General features: G+C 45.0%; 1 protein-coding gene and 1 pseudogene across 2 annotated transcripts in view; both read left to right on the top strand.

Moving 5' to 3' along the window:
* Positions 1-21213, top strand: part of NOS1 (nitric oxide synthase 1) — a 152471-nt gene that overhangs the window by 98920 nt on the left and 32338 nt on the right. Inside the window, exons 14-21 of one of the 2 annotated variants that reach the window (XM_030821471.1) lie at positions 842-986; positions 2294-2398; positions 2969-3027; positions 5374-5475; positions 7527-7643; positions 12910-13084; positions 17122-17260; positions 17851-17929. In XM_030821471.1, the coding sequence (XP_030677331.1) occupies positions 842-986; positions 2294-2398; positions 2969-3027; positions 5374-5475; positions 7527-7643; positions 12910-13084; positions 17122-17260; positions 17851-17929 (921 nt within the window). The remainder of the gene's footprint in view (positions 1-841; positions 987-2293; positions 2399-2968; positions 3028-5373; positions 5476-7526; positions 7644-12909; positions 13085-17121; positions 17261-17850; positions 17930-21213) is intronic. The other variant, XM_030821472.1, reaches the window with a different exon arrangement.
* On the top strand, positions 14265-14889 carry LOC100597588 (annotated as a pseudogene).

The raw sequence follows: 21213 nt of genomic DNA, 5'->3' as shown, positions 1-21213 counted from the left end.
CATTCACACATGTGCATACACACACACATTAGAATATGAGCCCCATGACAGCTGCATGCCATAGCTATGTTCTCTATGGTCTCCAGTTCCTATAACAATACTGACACATGGTTAGGCACTTAATAAATGTTTGATGAATGAAAGAGAGAGGAAATGGATGAACAATCATATTTTGAGGCAAAGCTTGGCAAACCAAGGTTCTTAAGCCTGGGATCAATCAAGTAGCAAGCTAACAAAACTAACTACTCCTTTTAACTCATGACTAATTGCTCTGGTGGGATTTGTTTTTTTTGAGACAGAGTCTCACTCTGTCACCCAGGCTGGAGTGCAGTGGTGCCCAGCTCACTGCAACCTCCGCCTCCCGGGTTCAAACAATTCTCTTGCCTTAGCCTCCCAAGTAGCTGGTACTACAGGCGCACACTGCCATGCCCGGCTAATTTTTTTGTATTTTAGCGGAGACGGAGTTTCACCTTGTTGCCCAGGCTGGTGGCAAATTCCTGAGCTCAGGCAATCCACCCGCCTCGGCCTCCCAAAGTGCTGAGATTACAGACCCATAAGCTACCATGCCCGGCCTCTGATGGGATTTAATAAAGGATTTAATGTCCAGTATTATCTCTAGAGAAGTTAAAAAAATAAAAGGATTTAATAATACTTTAATAATACGGTGCTTAAACACAAGGGCTTCAAATGCCTCTGAGGAAACCCCTGAAGCCATCAAAGATCAAGAGAGTTCTCTTCTGTTATATTTCATGGATCCTGGTTCTTGCACGAAAGTCCCAATCCAGCATCTTCTCTCCCCTTTTCTGTTTCCCATTTTTCATCTCCATCCTTTTCCCTCCAGAGCTGTCAAGTTCTCGGCCAAGCTGATGGGGCAGGCTATGGCCAAGAGGGTCAAAGCGACCATCCTCTATGCCACGGAGACAGGCAAATCGCAAGCTTATGCCAAGACCTTGTGTGAGATCTTCAAACACGCCTTTGATGCCAAGGTAGGTAGGGGGTAGCCCTAGCTCCGCCAGCTTCTCATGGTAAATTAAGGCAGGAAGAGGAGAGAGGGTCAACAGAGAAGAAGCCTTCAGCAAAGGATGAAAGCACATCTGACGATGCCTATCAGCTCACATACACATATGCATAAATTTCAGGGGACTGTGATATCCCTCTCCCCATGGGTCCAGGAGTCACAAAATGAAATTCCCCTCTTTAGTGCAAAATGTTAGAGGTTTATAAGAAAAGAAACCATTCTGAGGTCATTTTGGGAAGCTTTGCCTGAAGTACAGCTCAATGATTTTGTTTGTTTGTTTGTTTTTTGAGAAGGAGTCTCACTCTGTCGCCCAGTCTGGAGTGCAGTGGCGCGATCTCGGTTCACTGCAAGCTCCACCTCCCGGGTTCACGCCATTCTCCTGCCTCAGCCTCCCGAGTAGCTGGGACTACAGGCACCTGCCACCACGCCCGGCTAACTTTTTGTATTTTTAGTAGAGACGGGGTTTCACTGTGTTAGCCAGGAAGGTCTCGATCTCCTGACCTCATGATCCGCCCGCCTCGGCCTCCCAAAGTGCTGGGATTACAGGCGTGAGCCACCGCACCCGGCCAGCTCAATGGTTTTCATTGCTGTGGCAGGACTTCCCAGAGCCTGTAATCTATAAGCATGTGTTCTAATCTCCAAAAGAGGCAAGGATAGAATATAGACGTTTCCCAAACATGTTTGATCGTGGATCACTTGTTTTCATGGAGCATCTCAGGAGACTGGGATTTTCTAGAACCTATTTTGAGAAATGTTGCTCAGACGATGATGAGACACAGGGCAATCATCTTTCCAGAAGGCAGATATCTCAGACTTGTTTGGCCAGGTGCTGCACACTGCTGGGGGGAGGATTAGAGAGGAGGTTGAGAAGACTTAGTCAGCTCTAGCCAGATCATTCCCAGCCTAACTGGGGTCAAGAAGAATCCAAGACCAGTTGACTGTAAGAATCCCACGGGATTCCATCAAGCTCTGTTTCTAGTGTCTGCCAATCTCTTGAACCATTGCTCCAGATGCTCCACAACCCTTCAGGCCACAGTGACCATAGCAAGGTCCCACGCTACCAAAAAGCGTTTGGTTCTACCCACTTGAGTCCACCGAAATACTAACACCCCAGATCTTTTGGTTCTCCTTCCAAAGGAGATGACTCAAAATGACTTGAATTTTTCCTTTCTCTCCTCTTCCCCTTCCCCCATCACTTTTTGTCTCTACCACCTCTTTTCTCTCCTCATCCCCTTCTTCCTCTCCCCATCCTATACCTGTGCCCCACCCACCTAGGTGATGTCCATGGAAGAATATGACATCGTGCACCTGGAACATGAAACTCTGGTCCTCGTGGTTACCAGCACCTTTGGCAACGGAGATCCCCCTGAGAATGGGGAGGTGAGATGAGCTTTTACCTGTTCAAGAGTGTGGTTCCATCATCGGGAAGAAGTGGGGGGCACAGTTGAGACTCTTCCTACACCTGCTATTCAGTAGCAAACCCTCCCAGAGCCTCAAAGCCAGTAATTTCCATTTGGATCCACGTTATACAAAGGTTGGACAATTCCAAGTACTCAGTCTACTGGTGTCCGCTAGTTAGCAAGTCCCTGGTGAAAATATTGTCACCTAAGTGAGCTATTTGTTTGCAATGGCTGCTCCTATCATGAGCTTGGTGTCACCTGATGTAGATGAGGGACGTGGGTACAATATTTTTATAGAAGGAAGGCTCCAAAGGGAAGTTGTGTGCTGGGGGTAGGGAGTCTACACCTGTAGTCATTTAAATAGCAGGTGTATCCACTTCGTCTGTAACCCAGGCATTACTGTCCAGCCTGAGCCCCTGACCACTCCTGACAACCTGGCCTCCGGGCATCAGTCTCCTCTTTGACAGCCAGGACCCCAGACCCTCAGTGCCCCACCTGATTTCCCATGTACTAAGATGTGCTAATTTCACCCATATGTTTTGGCCTCCAGAAATTCGGCTGTGCTTTGATGGAAATGAGGCACCCCAACTCTGTGCAGGAAGAAAGGAAGTAAGTGAACGACCCCTCCGACGTCACCTGCCACCCCCTGAGGGTAACTGGACATTGACTTTTGGCACCTGGGGTTCACACTTGAGTTCTGGATGGTGGCTGTACTCTGAAGTCCATTTGTGATGGGTCTTAGTTGTGAGGTGTCTGCAGTCTACTGGGGCCAATATTTTGGTATCTGAGTCACTTCACAGCCTTATGCCTCAGTTTCCTTTTCTATCAAATAGAGATTATAGCACCTGCCTTGACTTTCTAATTAGTAAGAATCAAATCACAAACTAGATGTAAAAGCCCTGTGTGCTGGGCGTGGTGGCTCACGCCTGTAATCCCAGCACTTTGGGAGGCCGAGGCAGGCAGATCACGAGGTCAGGAGTTCGAGACCAGCCTGGCCAACATGGTGAAACCCTGTCTCTACTAATAATACAAAAATTAGGCGGGCATGGTGGTGCATGCATATAATCCCAGCTACTCAGGAGGCTGAGGCAGGAGAATCACTTGAATCTGGGAGGCAGAGGTTGCAGTGAGCCAAGATCGCACCATTGCACTCCAGCCTGGGCAACAAGAGCAAAACTCCATCTCAAAAAAAAAGCACTGTGTAAATATTGTTCTTATTCTTTTTCCCTCTTTGGGAACCTACATTCAAAATCAGTGCAAGGCAGTCAGGCATGGTAGCACACACCTGTAGTCTCAGCTACTCTGGAGGCTGACCCCAGGAATTCAAGGCCAGCCTGAACAGCCAGATCTGTCAAAAAAAAAAAAAAAAAAAGTTAAAATCAAAGAATGGAGCTTCTTTCCCTGGAAGCTTCCTGTCTGATGCTCACAGTGAAGTTGCAGCTAATCTAGAAGTTGAGTTCGAAAGATAAGATACCTTGTAAGACAAAACATGCCTGTAGTCAAAAATATGTTTGTAATGGAGCTGCATCTAATGTGGGATTGAGTTCTAAAGGTATTTGGTAAAGTAAAAAAGCATCTAATCAAACTTACCATTGATGGCTGGGCACGGTGGCTCATGCCCATAATCCCAGTGCTTTGGGAGGCTGAGGCAGGAGGATTGCTTGAGGCTTGAGGCCAGGAATTCAAACCAGCCTGGGCAATATAGCAAGATCCCATCTCTACAAAAAAATTAAAAATTAGCTGGGCGTGGTAGCGTGCACCTGAAGTCCCAGCTACTCCAGAGGCTGAGGCAGGAGGATCAATTGAGCTTAGGGGGTTGAGGCTACGGTGAGCCATAATTGTACCACGGCACCCCAGCCTAGACAACAGAGCAAGACCCTGTCTCTAAAAAATAAAAATAAAAAAAAATTTTTTGAGATGAAGTTTCAAAAACTCACCAAGGCTGGAGTACAATGGCACGATCTCGGCTCACTGCAACCTCCGCCTCTTGGGTTCAAGCAACTCTGCAGCCTCAGCCTCCTGAGTAGCTGGGATTACAGGCACACGCCACCATGCCTGGCTAATTTTCGTACTTTTAGTAGAGACAGGCTTTCACCATGTTGGCCAGGCTGGTCTCAAACTCCTGACCTCAGGTGATCTGCCTGCCTCAGCCTCCCAAAGTGCAGGGATTACAGGCGTGAGCCACCACAGCCTGCCAAAAAAATTTTTTGTTAATTACCCTTGAAAAGCCCTTGCATCCCCCATAAGGTATAGGACACACAGTGTGTGCACACTGAGCTGCCTTTCATGAGGCCAACTCAGTATTTGCTCCAGCATGGAGCAAGCAGATCCCTGTGTCTTAAGGTGAACATCAAATGCTCTAGCTGGCTGGTGTTTATTGGCTGTGTTAAGCAGAAAATTCCTTCTGGGGCCAGGCACAGTGGCTCATGCCTCTAATCCCAGCATTTTGGGAGGCTGAGGCGAGAGGATCACCTGAGGTCAGAAGTTCGAGACCAGCCCGGCAAACATGGTGAAACCCATCTCTACTAAAAACATAAAAATCAGCTGAGCATGGTGGTGTGTGCCTGTAATCCCAGCTACTCAGGAGGCTGAGGCAGGAGAATCACTTGAGCCTGGGAGGCGGATGTTGCAGTGAGCCGAGATTGCACTACTGCACTCCAGGTTGGGTGACAGAGTGAGACTCCATCTCAAAAAAAAAAAAAGAAAAACGGAAAATGCCTTCTGATTTTCTTTGTGCAGAGAACGTGCTGCCATATTCACATAAGTTTGATACCCAGGAGACTGACCGTTGCTGAGTCCTTTGTGGTCAGCCCTGGTTCTACGCCCAACTCCAGCATCATAGTCCTCATTCTCCCTACCCCTCTCCTTCCCACCCCATCCTAGATGGCCTCCCAGCAGGTTCCCTCTCACCCCTCCTTCAGGGAGAGATAGGGCACCATCGATTCTCCCCTCTAGGTACCCGGAACCCTTGCGTTTCTTTCCCCGTAAAGGGCCTCCCCTCCCCAGTGGTGACACAGAAGTCCACGGTCTGGCTGCAGCCCGTGACAGCCAGCGCAGGTAGTGTGCATGTGTGTACACGCAGGTGTGTGCGAGTGTATGCATGCACGCCCAATGCCTGAACATCCCAGGCCACACATCTAGGTCTCAAGGAGACCCGAGTTCTAACCTGGGCTGTGTCACTAACTCACTAAGTGACCTTGAGCACGTCACTTAACCCCTGTGGGCCTTGGTCTTTCTCATCTGCCAAATGGGGAGAAATTAGCTCTGCCCCACCCACTTCTGTGGCCTATTGGCAGGGTCAAAGGGTAATAACAAAAAGGAAAGCATTTGAAAAAACCTCCAACCTCATACAAATGCACGTGCTGTTATTTTTACCCACAACCATCAACCATTCCTCCCACACTAACGACACAGCCACCCCCTGATATATTGCATGACTCAATGTGAGACTATTTTAGGGCAGAAAATACACTTACATATATTTAGAACTTTCCTGATGCTGGAGCGAAAACTTTAAAGAACATCCAGCTAAGAAACCCTGCTGCCAGAATGCACAATTTCTTTTCTTTTCTTCTTTTTCTCTCTTTTTTTCATTTTCTCATTTCTTTTTAATTTTTTTGTAATTAGATTTGTGTGTTGGGTTTGCTTCTTGAGTTTTGGGTTTTGTTTTGGAGTTTTGGTTGCTTGTTTGTTTGGTCTCAGATTTTTTATTTGTTTCTGTTTGCTTTGTTTTGCCTTGCCTGAGAGCACAACTTACCACTTTTAGAGGAAAACTGAGGAATTGGATTTTTTTTTAATCTCAAGGTTCCTGAGCCTCTCATGCTGAGATTTGAGTCCTGATGAAATCTTCCTTCACCTTCAAAATAATTTAATTTAAAAAATGCAATCTCTTTCCACGCCAGGTGTCAGTGCTGAACATTGTTCATATTTACTTGAAATATGAAACTTGACAGAGTCCTGAAATGTCTAAGGACCATAACTTTATGGAAGGACAGTATTGAATGGGATACTCCAGCACTGTCCAGAAGAACTTTCTAGAGAGATGTAAATGTTCTATATCTGTGCTGTCCACTATAGCAGCCACTAACCACACATGGCTCTGGAGCCCCGAAATGTGGCTGGTGCAAGTGACACCCTGCTATGACCCAGCGGTTCTCAAAGCTGAGTGCACATCAGAATCACCTAGGGAGGTTTGCAGTGTACCAACCACATTGACTTGTATTTAACTCAAATTAATTTAACTTTAGGTAGCCACACTTAGCCAATGGCTGCCATCTTGGACAGCATGGTCTAGTTTCTAGCTACTTAAAGGGAAGTCTGGAGACACTGGCATCTCCTGGGAGCCTGTTAGAAACGCAGAACCCCAAGCCAGGTCCCAGAACTACTTAATCAGAATCTGCATTTTAAGGAAATCCCAGGATGATTCTTGTGCACATTAAAATTTGAGAAACAGCCCAGTGCGGTGTCTCACGCCTGTAATCCCAGCACTTTGGGAGGCCGAGGCAGGTGGATCACCTAAGGTCAGGAGTTCGAGACCAGCCTGGCCAATGTGGTAAAACCCTGTCTCTACTAAAAATGCGAAATTAGCTGGGCGTGTTGGCACATGCCTGTAATCTCAGCTACTTGGGAGGCTGAAGCGGGAGAATCACTTGAACCCGGGAGGCAGAGGTTGCAGTGAGACGAGGCCGTGCCATTGCACTCCAGCCCAGGCGATAAGAGTGAAACTCTGTCTCAAAAAAAAATTTTTTTTTTTTTTTTTTTGAGAAACAAGAAAGCATGGTCTCATGGTTTAGGGGAGTAGTTAGTTCTGTTCCTGACTTCTTACTGATTAAATCATTTTAACTTTATGGGTCTCAGGTTTCCTGAGTTAAGCATGGCCAGAAACATTTTCAGTACTAGTAAGACCAAATGCAGATGAACAGTTACCACTGTGGTGGACATGGGTAAGTTAGTAGATTATAGAAGAAGCCATGGGAGTTTTATGGTTTGACTCAACATACAAGAGAAGGCCCTAGAATCAGGACTGGTCACTTGAAGATCCATCAAGGACGTTGACCTCAGGAGGGAGCTCCAGGCCAGAGCTCACAGGTTCTCTTTGGTTTTGGCAGGAGCTACAAGGTCCGATTCAACAGCGTCTCCTCCTACTCTGACTCCCAAAAATCATCAGGCGATGGGCCTGACCTCAGAGACAACTTTGAGAGTGCTGGACCCCTGGCCAATGTGAGGTGAGCAAGGGGATAAGGGGGTCGGGGGTCAGGGAAGACTAAGGCTCCTGGGGAGCTTGACCTAGTTACAAAGTGAGCTCTTCATTGTGGGGAGGTAGTCTCCCTTCTATGTCCATTCATTTCTCATAAAACCAGCTGCATCCTGGCTGTCTGGGACCCCTCCCACCCATTAAGTCACATTGCCTGGTCTTCCTGTGCACCATTTTTCATCCTTTCTGTGACTTCTTTCCGTGTATACACTCCCTCAGAGCCCCATTACCCAAGATTCACCCCATTATTTGTGCTGAAGGATATCAATCCCTGGATATTGCTCAATGAGCTGCCCTTCCCAATAGCTACGGTGTATACTTAATAGAAGCTTCTGTAGACAACCTATGACCCAGTGGTTCCCAATCCTGGAGGCTCCTCAAAATCACCTAGAGAGGTTTGCAGTGTACTAATACAATAACCAAGACCCATCTCCAGAGATTCTGATGGAATTGATCTAGAATTGGGCCCATGTGTTGCTTTTTTCTTTAAGTCTCTCCAATTGACTCTAATGTGCAGTCAGATTTCACAAATACTGCCCTAACCTCACATTATCTCATGGCATAGTCACATACTATGAGATAATTTTAGGAGGCACATGGACAGATATTTTGTATTACAATAGTTGTGTATTCAGTTTAATGGGTTCTTGGAAGGAAAGAAAACTGGGATGTCAAACCCTTGGTTTCGTGGATATTGATCAAGACAAGACTGATGTGAGTTGCCCTGTAGGAAGAACCTTCAGGCCTGGCCACAAATCTCTCAGACCTTCACTAACTGAGCCTTCTCCGTAATTACTCAGAGCAATGCTTAGTAGATGATACAGATCACTGGTTTGCTAGCTATTGAAATATCTGTTATGTCCTCCAGGACATTTTAAAATAGGCTTTACGTTTTAAAGCAATTTTAGGTTGACAGCAAAATGAGCAGAAAGTACAGAGAGTTCCCACATCCTCCTGTCCCTACACACGCACAGTCTCTCCTCCTATCAGCATCCCACACCAGAGTGGTGCGTTTGTTAGAACTGATGTACCTATAATGACACATCATTATCAGCCACAGTCCATAGTTTACTTTAGGGTTCACTCTTGGTGTTGAACATTCTATAGGTTTTGACATCAGTACTTTTTTCAGCTCAACATTGAAACGTCAGTTCTGGAGTTTGACAGTCAGACCCATTTTTCCCTTATTAAGTCTATCATGGCAAGAGTTGGCAAACTAACACCTGTGAGCCAAATCCAGCCTGGTCACTGCATATTTTTTACAACCCATGAGCTAATAATGGTTTTCTTACCGATGAACATTTGTAATTAGTTTGATGGTAGAAAACATTACCTTTGAACCCCAGTAAAGAAAATGTTATTATTCTCTCCCAAAAAATGAATTCCAGTCTTCTCATAGTAGACCTGTGTTAAAGTATGCTTAATTGTTATTATTATGTTTTTAATTTTATCAGTTGAAAATGTTCAGGAATTTGTTTTCTTTCTTGTTTTGTAAGTACCTATGTAATAGCTTCAATTTTGCTTCTTGGCCTGTAAGCCTAAAAATATTTGCTGTCTGACCCCCACATATAAAAAGTTTGCCAATGCCAGTCACAGTGGCTCATGCCTGTAATCCCAGAACTTTGGGAAGCCAAGGCAGGCAGATCATTTGGGCTCAGTAGTTTGAGACCAGCCTGGGCAACATAGCAAAACCCCGTTTCCACTAAAAATATAAAAACTTAGCTGGGCATGGTGGCATGCACCTGTGGTCCCAGCTACTCTGGAGACTGAGGTGGGAAGATCGCTTGAGCCTGGGAGGCAGAGGTTACAGTGAGCCGAGATGGCACCACTGCACTCCAGCCTGGACGATAGAGCAAAACTGTCTCAAAAAAAAAATTTGCCAAGACCAGGCACGGTGGCTCACGCCTACCATCCCAGCACTTTGGGAGGCCAAGGTGGGAGGATCACTTAAGCCCTGGAGTTTAAGACCAGCCTGGGCAACATATCGGGACCCTATCTCTACAAAAAAAAAATGAAAAAGATTAATTGATTAGCTGGGCATAGTGGCACATGTCTTTAGTCCCAGCTACTTGGGAGGCTGTGGTGTGGGGATTGCATGAGCCTAGGAGATCAAGGCTACGGTGAGCCATGATCACACTACTGCTGCATTCCAGCCTGGATGATAGAGCGAGACCCTGTCTCAAAAAAAAAAAAAAAAAGAGTTTGCCAACTCCTGGTTTCCAGGCTTAAAATAGGTATTTTGAAATCATAAGCTGAAGATTGTGATGGAAATGTGACTAGAAGTGACTGTAGTCTAGGTCCTCAGGCCCACCAAGAAGAATATTAATGAATCAACCACCTGAATCATCATCTGTTGGTGAACACAAGAGTTGGGAGCCTTGGTCCATTGGGGCTACTATACCAAATACCATAAACTGGTGGCTTGTAAACAACAGAAATTTATTTCTCACAGTTCTAGAGGCTGGGAAGTCCAAGATCAAGGTGCCAGCAGATTCAGTGTCTGGTGAGGGCTCACTCTCTGGCTCATAGGTATTACCTTCCAGCTGTGTCCTTACATGGCAGAAGGGAAGAACTCTGGTCTCTTCAGCCCCTTATGAGGCACTAACCCCATTCATGAGCCTTCACCTTCATGACCTAATCATCTCCCAAAGGCCATTAATACCATGACATTGGGGATTAGGTTTCAACCTATGAATTTGGGGGAGACACAAACCTTCAGACCATAGGAGTGATGAGCTAGTGAGGAAAAATTAAAAGCAAGTTCAAAAACACAAATGAGTGATTGACAGTGTCAGTCGGAATCGAATATGGCAGACATCACAACATAAATCACAGAGATTCGGGAAACAACACCTTAACCAGAAGGCATGACTAGTGCTGGAAGTTCCCAGATCTGCACTGGGCTAAGGCTGAGGCAGGTGGCTTTGGGCAGGGTTTCCCTTTCCTGTCACCCCTCCAGTCAGTCCACACCCAGTCACCATCTCTGTCTACCTGTCAGGCCGCCACCCTGCAAGAAAAGCGTAATGTTTTTAGATCCAGGAAGATCATTGGTTAGGAGTAAATGGCGGGCTGGGCACGGCGGCTCATGCCTGTAATCCCAGCACTATGGGAGGCCAAAGTGTGTGGATCACCTGAGTCAGAAGTTTGACACCAGTATGACCAACATGGTGAAACCCCATCTCTAACAAAAATGCAAAAATTAGCCACGTGTGGTGGTGGGGGCCTGTAATCCCAGCTACTCTGGAGGCTGAGGTGGGAGAATTACTTGAACCTGGGAGGCAGAGGTTGCAGTGAGCCAAGATCACACCACTGCACTTCAGCTTGGGTGACAAGAGCAAAACTCTGTCTAAAAAAAAAAAAAAAGAAGTAAATGGCAAAATGCTATCTAATCCCACATACTTTATTTGGAAAGGCTCTGGAATTCTAGGGAATGGAGGGCAAGGAAGAAAAGGAAGATGAAATGATACAATATGAGTGTGGATTTGAGGGGAGTGGATATTAACCTACATTAACTTTCACCTGTGAGGCACCTGGACCCACCCCAAGTTCATACTCCAATGATGGAGGGTGCCTTTCCAACTTCTACCTTCTTCCTTCCTTCCCATCTCAATCTGTTACCATTTTGTCCCCATCATCCTAAAAAAGAGATTCAGGGGCAGGGCCTGATCCTGTATGGAGTAGGTTAAGTAGCCCCACTCCATGGTTTATCTGAGGTGACAGTCTACAGCAGAACACTCTGACCTTAAAAACTGGGGCAAGATGGGGTGTATTTGTCCCATTCGTGAACCTGTTGTTCCTGTCCCTGTGAGGTCTAGACCTACAGCCAAGACCAGGTTCTGGAAATGTAGCAGAAAGTGTCTGAAGGACTGTGTACCAGCCCTACAGGAGCCATCTAGGACACAGCCCTCTATTTTCCATACTTCAGTCAAAGTGTCCCCACCTCAACGTAGAGAAATAGCTCATGAATTTGACCCCACTGGTTCAAGCACCAACATTTTCTTGGTGGCATCTATGCACAGAGGGTCTGTGAAGCAAATTAATTTCATAGACCTTACAAGGAATGGAACCAGAATATTTATAACTATTTCATCCCCTTTTAGAAGAACCTGTTTGATGTGTTGATGACAATTTCTTCTGGTCTTTTCATTAATACAAGTCCCTGAGGACCATTATATTATAGTTTCATTATCTTCATATTTAAAACTAATCTAGTTATGTCACTTGTAGAATTCAAGCCTTCCACTAGCATAGACTAATTTCCCCAATTGGTCCAGCTTAGAAGCATGCAAGAAACAGCCAGTGGTTCCAGGTCATTGCTATCCCTAACTCGTCCTCCTTAGAACCAATTAGAATATTCTCCTGATGATGGCGATACTTAGAAGAGACCAAAAGAAAGGAAGAGAAACCCTTGAGAGCCCTTAGGTTTCAAGTGCCCTTCCACAGATGAGCTTGGGGTTGCTTGACCACCAACAGCTAAACACTGTTCTTCTTGAGATACCAGATATATTAGTTCAGGCTGCCATAACAAAATACCACAGACTGAGTGGTATTGGCTGTAATTCTAGAACTCACAGACAGCTTAAAGAATAGAAATTTATTTTCTCATGGTACTGGAAGCCACAAGTCCAAGATCAAGGTGCTAGCAGGGTTGCTTTCTAGTGAGGTCTCTCTTTCTGGCTTGCAGATGGCCACCTTCTTGCTATGTCCAGAGAGATAGAGAGAGAAAGGAAAGAGGGAGAGAGAGAGAGAGACAGCGAGCTAGAGAGAGAAGAGAGAGGAGAGAGAGAGAGAGAGCACTCTGGTGTCTCTTCCTCTTCTTTTTCTTTTTTTTTTTTTTTAGGCTGGAGTGCAGTGGCGCTATCTCGGCTCACTGCAAGCTCCGCCTCCCGGGTTCACACCATTCTCCTGCCTCAGCCTCCCAAGTAGCTGGGACTACAGGCACCTGCCACCATGCCCGGCTAATTTTTTGTATTTTTAGTAGAGACGGGATTTCACCGTGTTAGCCAGGATCTTCCTCTTCTTATAAGGACACTAATCCTATCAGATCAGGGCTTTACCCTTATAACCTCATTTAACCTTAATTACCTCCTTAAAGGCCCTATCTCAAAATACAGTTGTAAGGAGATTAGAGTTTTAATATATGAAATTTGGGGGGACACAGTTTAGCCCATTACACCAGACACTCCCCACATTCCCCACAGTCCCTTAGCATGAACATTCTGTCGTCTCCTTGACAGGTTCTCAGTTTTTGGCCTCGGCTCACGAGCATACCCTCACTTTTGTGCCTTCGGACATGCTGTGGACACCCTCCTGGAAGAACTGGGAGGGGAGAGGATCCTGAAGATGAGGGAAGGGGATGAGCTCTGTGGGCAGGAAGAGGCTTTCAGGACCTGGGCCAAGAAGGTCTTCAAGGTAATCTGGATCTCATGGACCTATAGGAAGAAGTAATGCTCCCCACACCCCCAAAGACAGCACCTAAACCATCAAGAAGAGAATAAACTTGAGAGAACCCTCAGTACCTCTCCCATGTGTCCAGCCAAGATACAGCTTTAAACAGCTCAGACAAATTTGGGTGTCCTGAAAACACATATTTTCTACCCAGAATCCAACATTCTACATTATGGGCAAGGAGTTGGTCCATAAAAAAAATTATGTAGAGTCTTGGAATGTCAGGGCTGGGAGGAAGCCATCCGTCATTCCCATTTGGTGTACAGGTACACAAAGAAAACAGAGTTGGTCAACCAAACTAAACTTAAGATCTTGGCAGTCTACCAACTTTGACAAGCCTACCCCTCTTGTACTAGATCTTCACTAACCAATATGGTAGCCACAAGCCACGCATAGCCATTTAAATTTAAACTTAAACTAATTAAAATTCAATATGATGAATGGGTAAATAAAATGTGGTACATCAATGCAATGGAATATTCTTCACCCATAAAAAAGAATGAAGTGGTGATACATGCTACAACATGGATGGACCTTGAAAATTTTACGCTAAGTGGAAGAAGCCAGTCACAAAAGAATATGTATTGCAGGATTCCATTTATATAAAATGTCCAGAATCAGAAAATCCATAGAGACAGAAGGCAGGTTAGTGGCTGCTAGGGATTATGGGGATGGGAAATGGAAGTGACTGCTAATAGATAAAAAAGTTTTTCAGTGTGGGGGGGTGATGAGAATGTTCTGGAAGCAGATAGTGGGAAGTGTTGCATAACCTTGTGGACGTTCTACATGCCACAGGATTGTGCATGTTTAAACAGTGAGTTGTATGTTATATGAATTACATTTATACCTATCTATATAGTACAAAATCAAATAAGGCTGGGCATGGTGGTTCATGCTTGTCATCCCAGCACTTTTGGAGGCGAGGGCAGGAGGATTGCTTGAGCCCAGGAGCTCAAGACCAGCCTGGGCAACATAGTGAGACCTCGTCTGCTTAAAAAAATAATTAATTAATTTAATTAAACAGGTTTAAAATCCCATTCCTGACTTCCTTCAGACAGAATAGAGCAACAGACTCTGCATCCCCACCTCACCAGGGAACTACTAAAGTTCCTGGGGAAGCAAAGTAGAATTTCATTAGAACATAATGGATGGAGAGGAGAAAGCCTATGGTGGCTGTGAAGTCCCTGGTGCCATGCATGTCTAATTGATACCTTCTGATGATCAGGAATGTACTGTAAAAATAGAACATGTGCTAATATCAGGAATGATAAAAGCCAAGTTAAGTGGCCCAGGTCAGTTTGCTGAAAATAAAACAAATGAAGTTAATTTGAGAGAGCGATTCCTATCCCTATATTACCAAAAATATACATGTTTTGTTTTGTTTTTGAGACAGAGTCTTGCTCTGTCACCCAGGCTGGAGTGCAGTGACACAATCTCGGCTCACTGCAACCTCCGCCTCCCGGGTTCAAGCAATTCTCCTGCCTCAGCCTCCCAAGTAGCTGGGACTACAGGCACCTGCCGCCATGCCCAGCTAATTTTTTGTATTTTAGTAGAGATGGGGTTTCACCGTGTTGCCCAGGCTGGTCATGAACTCCTGAGCTCAGTCAGTCTGCCCGCCGGGCCTCCCAAAATGCTGGGATTACAGGCGTGGCACGCATTTTACATACAACGTTCACTACAGTCACAGCTCCACTGAGATTCCAGAATCCCCAGTTATACCTGAAATTGCACTGGAACTGCCGATGGCTGTGAACTTCCTAGATTGTTAAATAAAATAAATTATAATAAACTGTTATCTTTCTTCAGTATTTTTAAAAAAATCCCATTGCTCAGTTGCAATAAGCACATTTTGTATGCTCAGTAGCCACAGGGGTAGGGGTTACCCTATTAGACAGTGCAGAACCTTTCCATCATGATAAGACATCCTATTGGCCAGAGCTGTTTTAAATTTAAGGCCACAGGAGAATAAATGAACCATGCATGGCCTTCTATCTGCATATGAGGAGGACTAAACTGGCCCTTCTGGGGTGGGAGGTGGTAATGAATGTAGACTGTGCCAGTTTTACCCACTCCATCCTAGCCTTGGAATACATTCTCCTCAGCAACCCCAGGGGGAAGGGTACTATGCAACCTTCTGTCATTCAATTGGCACTTTTCATCCTGAAAGCAAATGCAGGTAGAGAGCAAATGGGGAAGCTGAGGTCCCTGGGCTATAAAGATTTCCAGGTGGGGAGGCCGTGTTCATCAGCCTGTTCCTGCATTTCCTCCCAGACAAAGAGAGATGAGATAATGGCTTTTTATACCCATTGGGATAATTCTGTTGCTTGATTTCCATCAGCCAACCTTGACTGAGCAACCAGGAAGCAAGGCTTGTTAAAAGCCACTGTACCCTTTAGCCATCAACCTCCTGTCCTCCCATCCCACCCTCAGCTCTTGCAACCACGAATCTATTTCCTGTCTCTGTAGATTTCCCTGTGCTGGACATTTCGTATGAATGGAATCATATAATATGTGGTCTTTTGTTACTGACTTCTTTCACTTAGTATAATGTTTTCAAGGTTCATCCATGTCGTAGCATGTATCAGAACTTCATCCTTTTTTATAGCCAAATAATATTCCATTGTATGGATGTGTCAAATCTTGTTAATCCATTCATCCACTGATGAATATTTGGATTGTTTTGAAGTCAACATAAGGTCAAACAATGGTAAAAACTACTCTTAAAAGTTATTATTTTGAATTATCTGTGGTTTTATCTTAAAAAGTAAATCAGGACATTGGCCGGGCATGGTGACTCGTGCCTGCAATCCCAGCACTTTGGGAGGCTGAGGCAGGCAAATTGCTTGAGGCCAGGAGCTTGAAACCAGCCTGGCCAACATGGTGAAACCCTGTCTCTACTAAAAATTAGCTGGGCGTGGTGCACATGCCTGTAATCCCAGCTACCTGGGAGGCTGAGGCATGAGAATAACTTGAACCTGAGGAGGAGATCAAGGCTGCAGTGAGCCAAGATCACACCACTGCACTCCAGCCTGGGTGACAGAGTGAGATTCTGTCTTAAATAAATAAATAAATAAATAAGGACAGCAATTCTTAGAATTGTTAAAATTGAAGAACAAGTGAGCTTGACCAAAAAAGAAAGAAAAATGTATTTGCAGTCATCCAGACATTCAATATGCTCTGCCTTTATATAATTCTTAAATATTTAGAGGAAGATGGATTGGGAAATTCCGAGATGTTTACTTTCTTCTTCAATGTTAAACCTCTACACACATCAGTTTTAGGAATAAATGACACAATAGAATTATATCTTAAGTACAGTTTAGGTCCTAAAGTCAATGTCAAATCTGACGTGTCCAGCACATCGCAGACACTCAAAATATATAGGATGGATGGATGGATAGATGAATGGATGGATGGATGCATGCATGCATGGAAAGATAGATGGATAGGTGGGTGGGTGGGTAGGTGGATGGAAGGATGGATGCATGGAAAGATGGATGAGTGGGTGGATAGATGGAAGGATGGGTGCATGGAAAGATGGATGGGTGGGTGGGTGGATGGATGGATGGATGGATGGATGGATGGATGGATGGAAAGATGGATACATGGACGGGAGGGTGGAAACATAGATGAATGGAAGAGTAGATGAGTGGATGGGTGAATGGATAGAAGGAAGACAATGAAAGGGTAGAGGGAAGAAAGGGAGGGAAGGAAGAAGGGAAGGAGGGAAGGGTTACCAGATGGATGGATGGATGGATGGATGGCTGGCTGGATGGATGGATGGATGGATGCATGGATGGATGGATGGATGGATGGATGGATGGATGGATGGATGCATGGATGGATGGATGGATGGATGGATGGATGGATGGATGGACGGATGAATGGTTGGATAGATGGATGGATGGGTGAATGGAGAGATACATGCCATGACTTGGAGCTGTTGGAGAGGAGATCCGCTTGGCTGAAAGAGGTCACTGAAAGCCTTGTGTACACCACAGGCAGCCTGTGATGTCTTCTGTGTGGGAGATGATGTCAACATTGAAAAGGCGAACAATTCCCTCATCAGCAATGACCGCAGCTGGAAGAGAAACAAGTTCCGCCTCACCTATGTGGCCGAAGCTCCAGAACTCACACAAGGTACCTCCCACAACCCTTCCAGGGAGGCATTCATGACAATGGGGGAAAGGCAAGCGATCTCACCTCTGGAAGGTGCTTAGAGAAGATGGGCTTCATTGCTTTGATCTCCCTTTAGTGCAGTCCTACCAAAATGAATACTTTGCTGCTCTCCCACACTCGGTAAAACAAGTGCTGGGAAATGTCTGTCTCTCTCTCTCTAGTAATATACTGTGTTCTTCCAAACCATCCTCTTCTCAACTTAATTCAACTATATTTTCTTTTTGTTTTGCACTACCCATAACCACCCCACCCATCCCAACCACTACCTGCCTCATCTCCTCTCTTCTGTCTCTCATTCTACTCCAGAGAGCAGTGGAAGTGTCAGTAGAGAGTGAATAAAATGCTGCAGAGTGTTTGTTTGTATTAATATTTGAGACGAGATCTCATTATGTTTCCCAGGCTGGTCTTGAACTTCTGGCCTCAAGTGATCCTCCCACCTCAGCCTCCTAAGTAGTTGGGATTATGGGTGTGAGCCACGTTGCCCCACCTGGGGAGTTTTTAATGGAACATTCAACCCCTTCTCAGGAAGACTGTCGTTTTTCTCCCCACAGGTCTATCCAATGTCCACAAAAAGCGAGTCTCAGCTGCCCGGCTCCTTAGCCGTCAAAACCTCCAGAGCCCTAAATCAAGGTAGGAACATCTTGGTTCACTGGGTTACCTACCTCTTCTCCCGAGTGCCACCCACAATGAAGGACAAGCCCTGTGGACTCCAAGGACTGGCTGTTTTCCAATCATGGCAAAGTGACATAGAGACCCCCTTGCTGCTTTATAGTGTCTGGGGTTCCTGCTTTCCTTTTGCCCAGCTCCAACCTGAAGGAATGAGAAAAGGAGATGGTGTTGATCTCATGAAAAGAGGAAAGAAAAAGGTTTTCTGAGTAATTTTTAACAGTAGACCACACCCCTGTAGATTCGCTACATGTTCATTGTACCACAGCATCTTAGCTGGAAATCACTTAGTCCAAGTATTTCCTATTGTGGATAATTTTTTTAATGGAGTGCTAAAAAGTGGCTACCCACCCTGTGCTTAAATTTCTTTGGGTTGATGGGAGGTTCATTACCTCACAAAACAGCCTGCTCTGTGTTTTGAAGTCCTAAGTGTTAGAAATTAGCTTAATATCCAATATAACCAATACCTTTTTATCTAATGTAACCAAAGCATGTCTTCCAAGTACTTTATTTTAAACCCAGTTTTACTCTCTGGTGACACCTAAAATAAGTTTATTTCTTTCCAAATGAGAGACCTGGAAGTAGCCAACGACACTGACCAGTCTCCTGTGGGGCCTGATTCCTTCAAGTCATTCTTCCTAAGACATGGTTTCCCAAGCCTCTGGCTTTAGTAAAAGGACACACTCTGTCCTGCTGAAAATGTCACTCTCACCTGGTCACAGTGCAGTGGAGAGCATGTGATCACTGCCAAATGTGCTGAGGTTATTATTACCATCACCAATTTGAACAGGACGCGCTAATGCTGCCTGAGATCGCAGGCGTGGTTCTAATGGCCATTCTGCTCTTCCATTAAAAGCGGTCACTGCTGTTCTTAGATATCACGTCTTCTCAAAATGATCACACCAGGTCTGCTCATCTCTCTACTTGTATAAATAATTTTTCTAGCACTAATGAAAGTCTTTGCATAGATCCCTGTTGAATGGAATCTTTTTCACTTGGTAGTTACAGCAGAAGATATTTTCAAGTCTTGATTCTTTGCACAGCATAGTTCACTGCGCTGTGCTTCGTTCACCAGGTTACCCACCTCTGCTCCCAGGTGCCACCCACAATAAAGGACAAGCTCTTGTTGATTCCAAGGACTGGCTGTTTTCCAATCATTGCAAAGTGCCATAAAGACCCCCTTGCTGCTCTGGGAACAGAGGTGGGTAACCCGGTGAACGAAGCGTAGTGCAGTGAACTATGCTGTTCAAAGAATCAAGACTTGAAAAGATCTTCTGTTGTAACTACAAAGTGAAAAACATTCCATTCAATGGGAACCAATGCAAAGACCTTCATTAGTGCTAGAAAAATTACTTGGCCAGGCACAGTGGCTCACACCTGTAATCCCAGCACCTTGAGAGGCCAAGGCAGGTGGATCACGAGGTCAGGAGTTCGAGACCAGCCTGACCAACATGGTGAAACCCTGTCTCTAATAAAAATACCAAAATTAGCCAGGTGTGGTTGTGGGGGCCTATAATCCCAGCTACTCAGGAGGCTGAGGCAGGCGAATCGCTGGAACCCAGGAGGCGGAGGCTGCAGTGAGCCAAGATTGCACCACTGCACTCCAGCCTGGGTGACAGAGTGATACTCTGTCTCAAAAAAAAAAAAAAAGAAAAGAAAAGAAAAAGAAAAATTACTTATACAAGTAGAGAGATGGATGGACAGACCCAGTTTGATCAATTTGAGATGTGATGTCTAAGAGTAGGCTCTTGAGTTGAGCAGTCCTGGGTCCTAACTCCAGCTCTGCCATGCACTAGCTGTGCGGGCTTGGCAAGTCATTTAGGTGGTCTGAGCCCCTGTCTCCTTACCTACAGAATGGGAATGATAGCTATGAAGATTGCTAATGTTTTTCTAGAGCTTTCTGTGTTCCAAGCACTGTGCTGAGTCCTCTGTCCAGGATCTTTTATAATTCTAATCAGCCTGGGCAGCAGGCACCCTTATCATACACATTTTAAATAGGAACAATGACAGCTAGAAAATACAAGTGACTTTCTCAAGGTCACACCGACCTGGTTATCTGACTCCAAAGTCAGTGTGCCAAATGGCTACACAGATGGCCTCACCAGCATTGCAAGGCTGCTGAGTATTAAAAATAAGCTACATAAAGCAACTAGCATATCATAGAGTCCCGTCAGTATTCCTTATCCATCCCTGCTTCATGTCACCTGCAAATTTAGTGTGAGTGCTTTCTATGTAATCTTCCAAACCTTTGATAAAAGTGATCAACAGAGCAGAGCCCCAGGGCTCTCATATTCTCTCTTAGATTCTCAAACATTAAAGAAATGGAGTGGGAAATTAATCTCTGAATAATTAGTTAAGTGCAATTCAGAGCATAATGGTCCCTGATATAGAGAGGGGCTCCGTATTTGAAATATATCTCTTACTACTTATTTTGGTCCCGTGGGAAGGGATGATTTAAGTAGCATTGCATGAGAAGGCCTAATAATCTACTGGAAATTTCTTTCAGCAACAAACTGTGAAAGACCAGCTTACAGAATTTACTCCAAAAGCCATAGTACATAAGTAGCAAGGAAACTTGCAAATGTTTTGATGCTAAGTGGAACCAAAAGTCCCAAAATCAGCCCCCACCCCCGCCAATCCAGAGGAGGCACCTGACTCTAAGCTACGGGTCTAAAAGTGACTAGCAAGAGAATAGTCCAAACAAGGTTAGAACTGGAGTGTAGAATTAAAATAAGTTATGAATTAGCACAAAAAGGACCCAGTCATACCTCTGTGTTTATCTCTTAAAAAGCATGTTCTGTATTTTCAAGCTTAAAGTGCTTTAAAAGCACTACCTATTTTCAAGCTTAATACCATTTCCAGCTTCATAAGGCTTATAAAAAAAAAGAAGAAGAAGAAAAAGGATAATTGAGTGGAAAAGCATGACTCTCCTGTTTTTTCCCGCCCAAGGCTGAAGTTGGGCTGTCTGGCCCAAAAGGCCACAACCAAGATATCACTAATCCCTCTGCAAGAGACCATTAATTGCAGGCAAAGTGCTTATGAGGAAGTAGGCAGCCTTTTGAGGATGATCCTTGAAAATCTAAAGAGAAGAGTGACCGCAGTCACCATCACAGCCTGGAAATAAATTTTCTAATGCACGTACAACAATTAGCAAACGACACAGAAGAGAGAACATAATGGATCGCTAATGTGTGGGGTGTAGATACTAAGTTCTAGAAGTCAGGAGCAAGAGGGGAATGCAGGACTTG

This window comes from Nomascus leucogenys, chromosome 10 (assembly GCF_006542625.1).
Source record: "Nomascus leucogenys isolate Asia chromosome 10, Asia_NLE_v1, whole genome shotgun sequence".
NCBI lineage: Eukaryota > Metazoa > Chordata > Mammalia > Primates > Hylobatidae > Nomascus > Nomascus leucogenys.
Note: the sequence above shows the minus strand (reverse complement) of the source record. Positions and strands in the feature narration are given on the sequence as shown.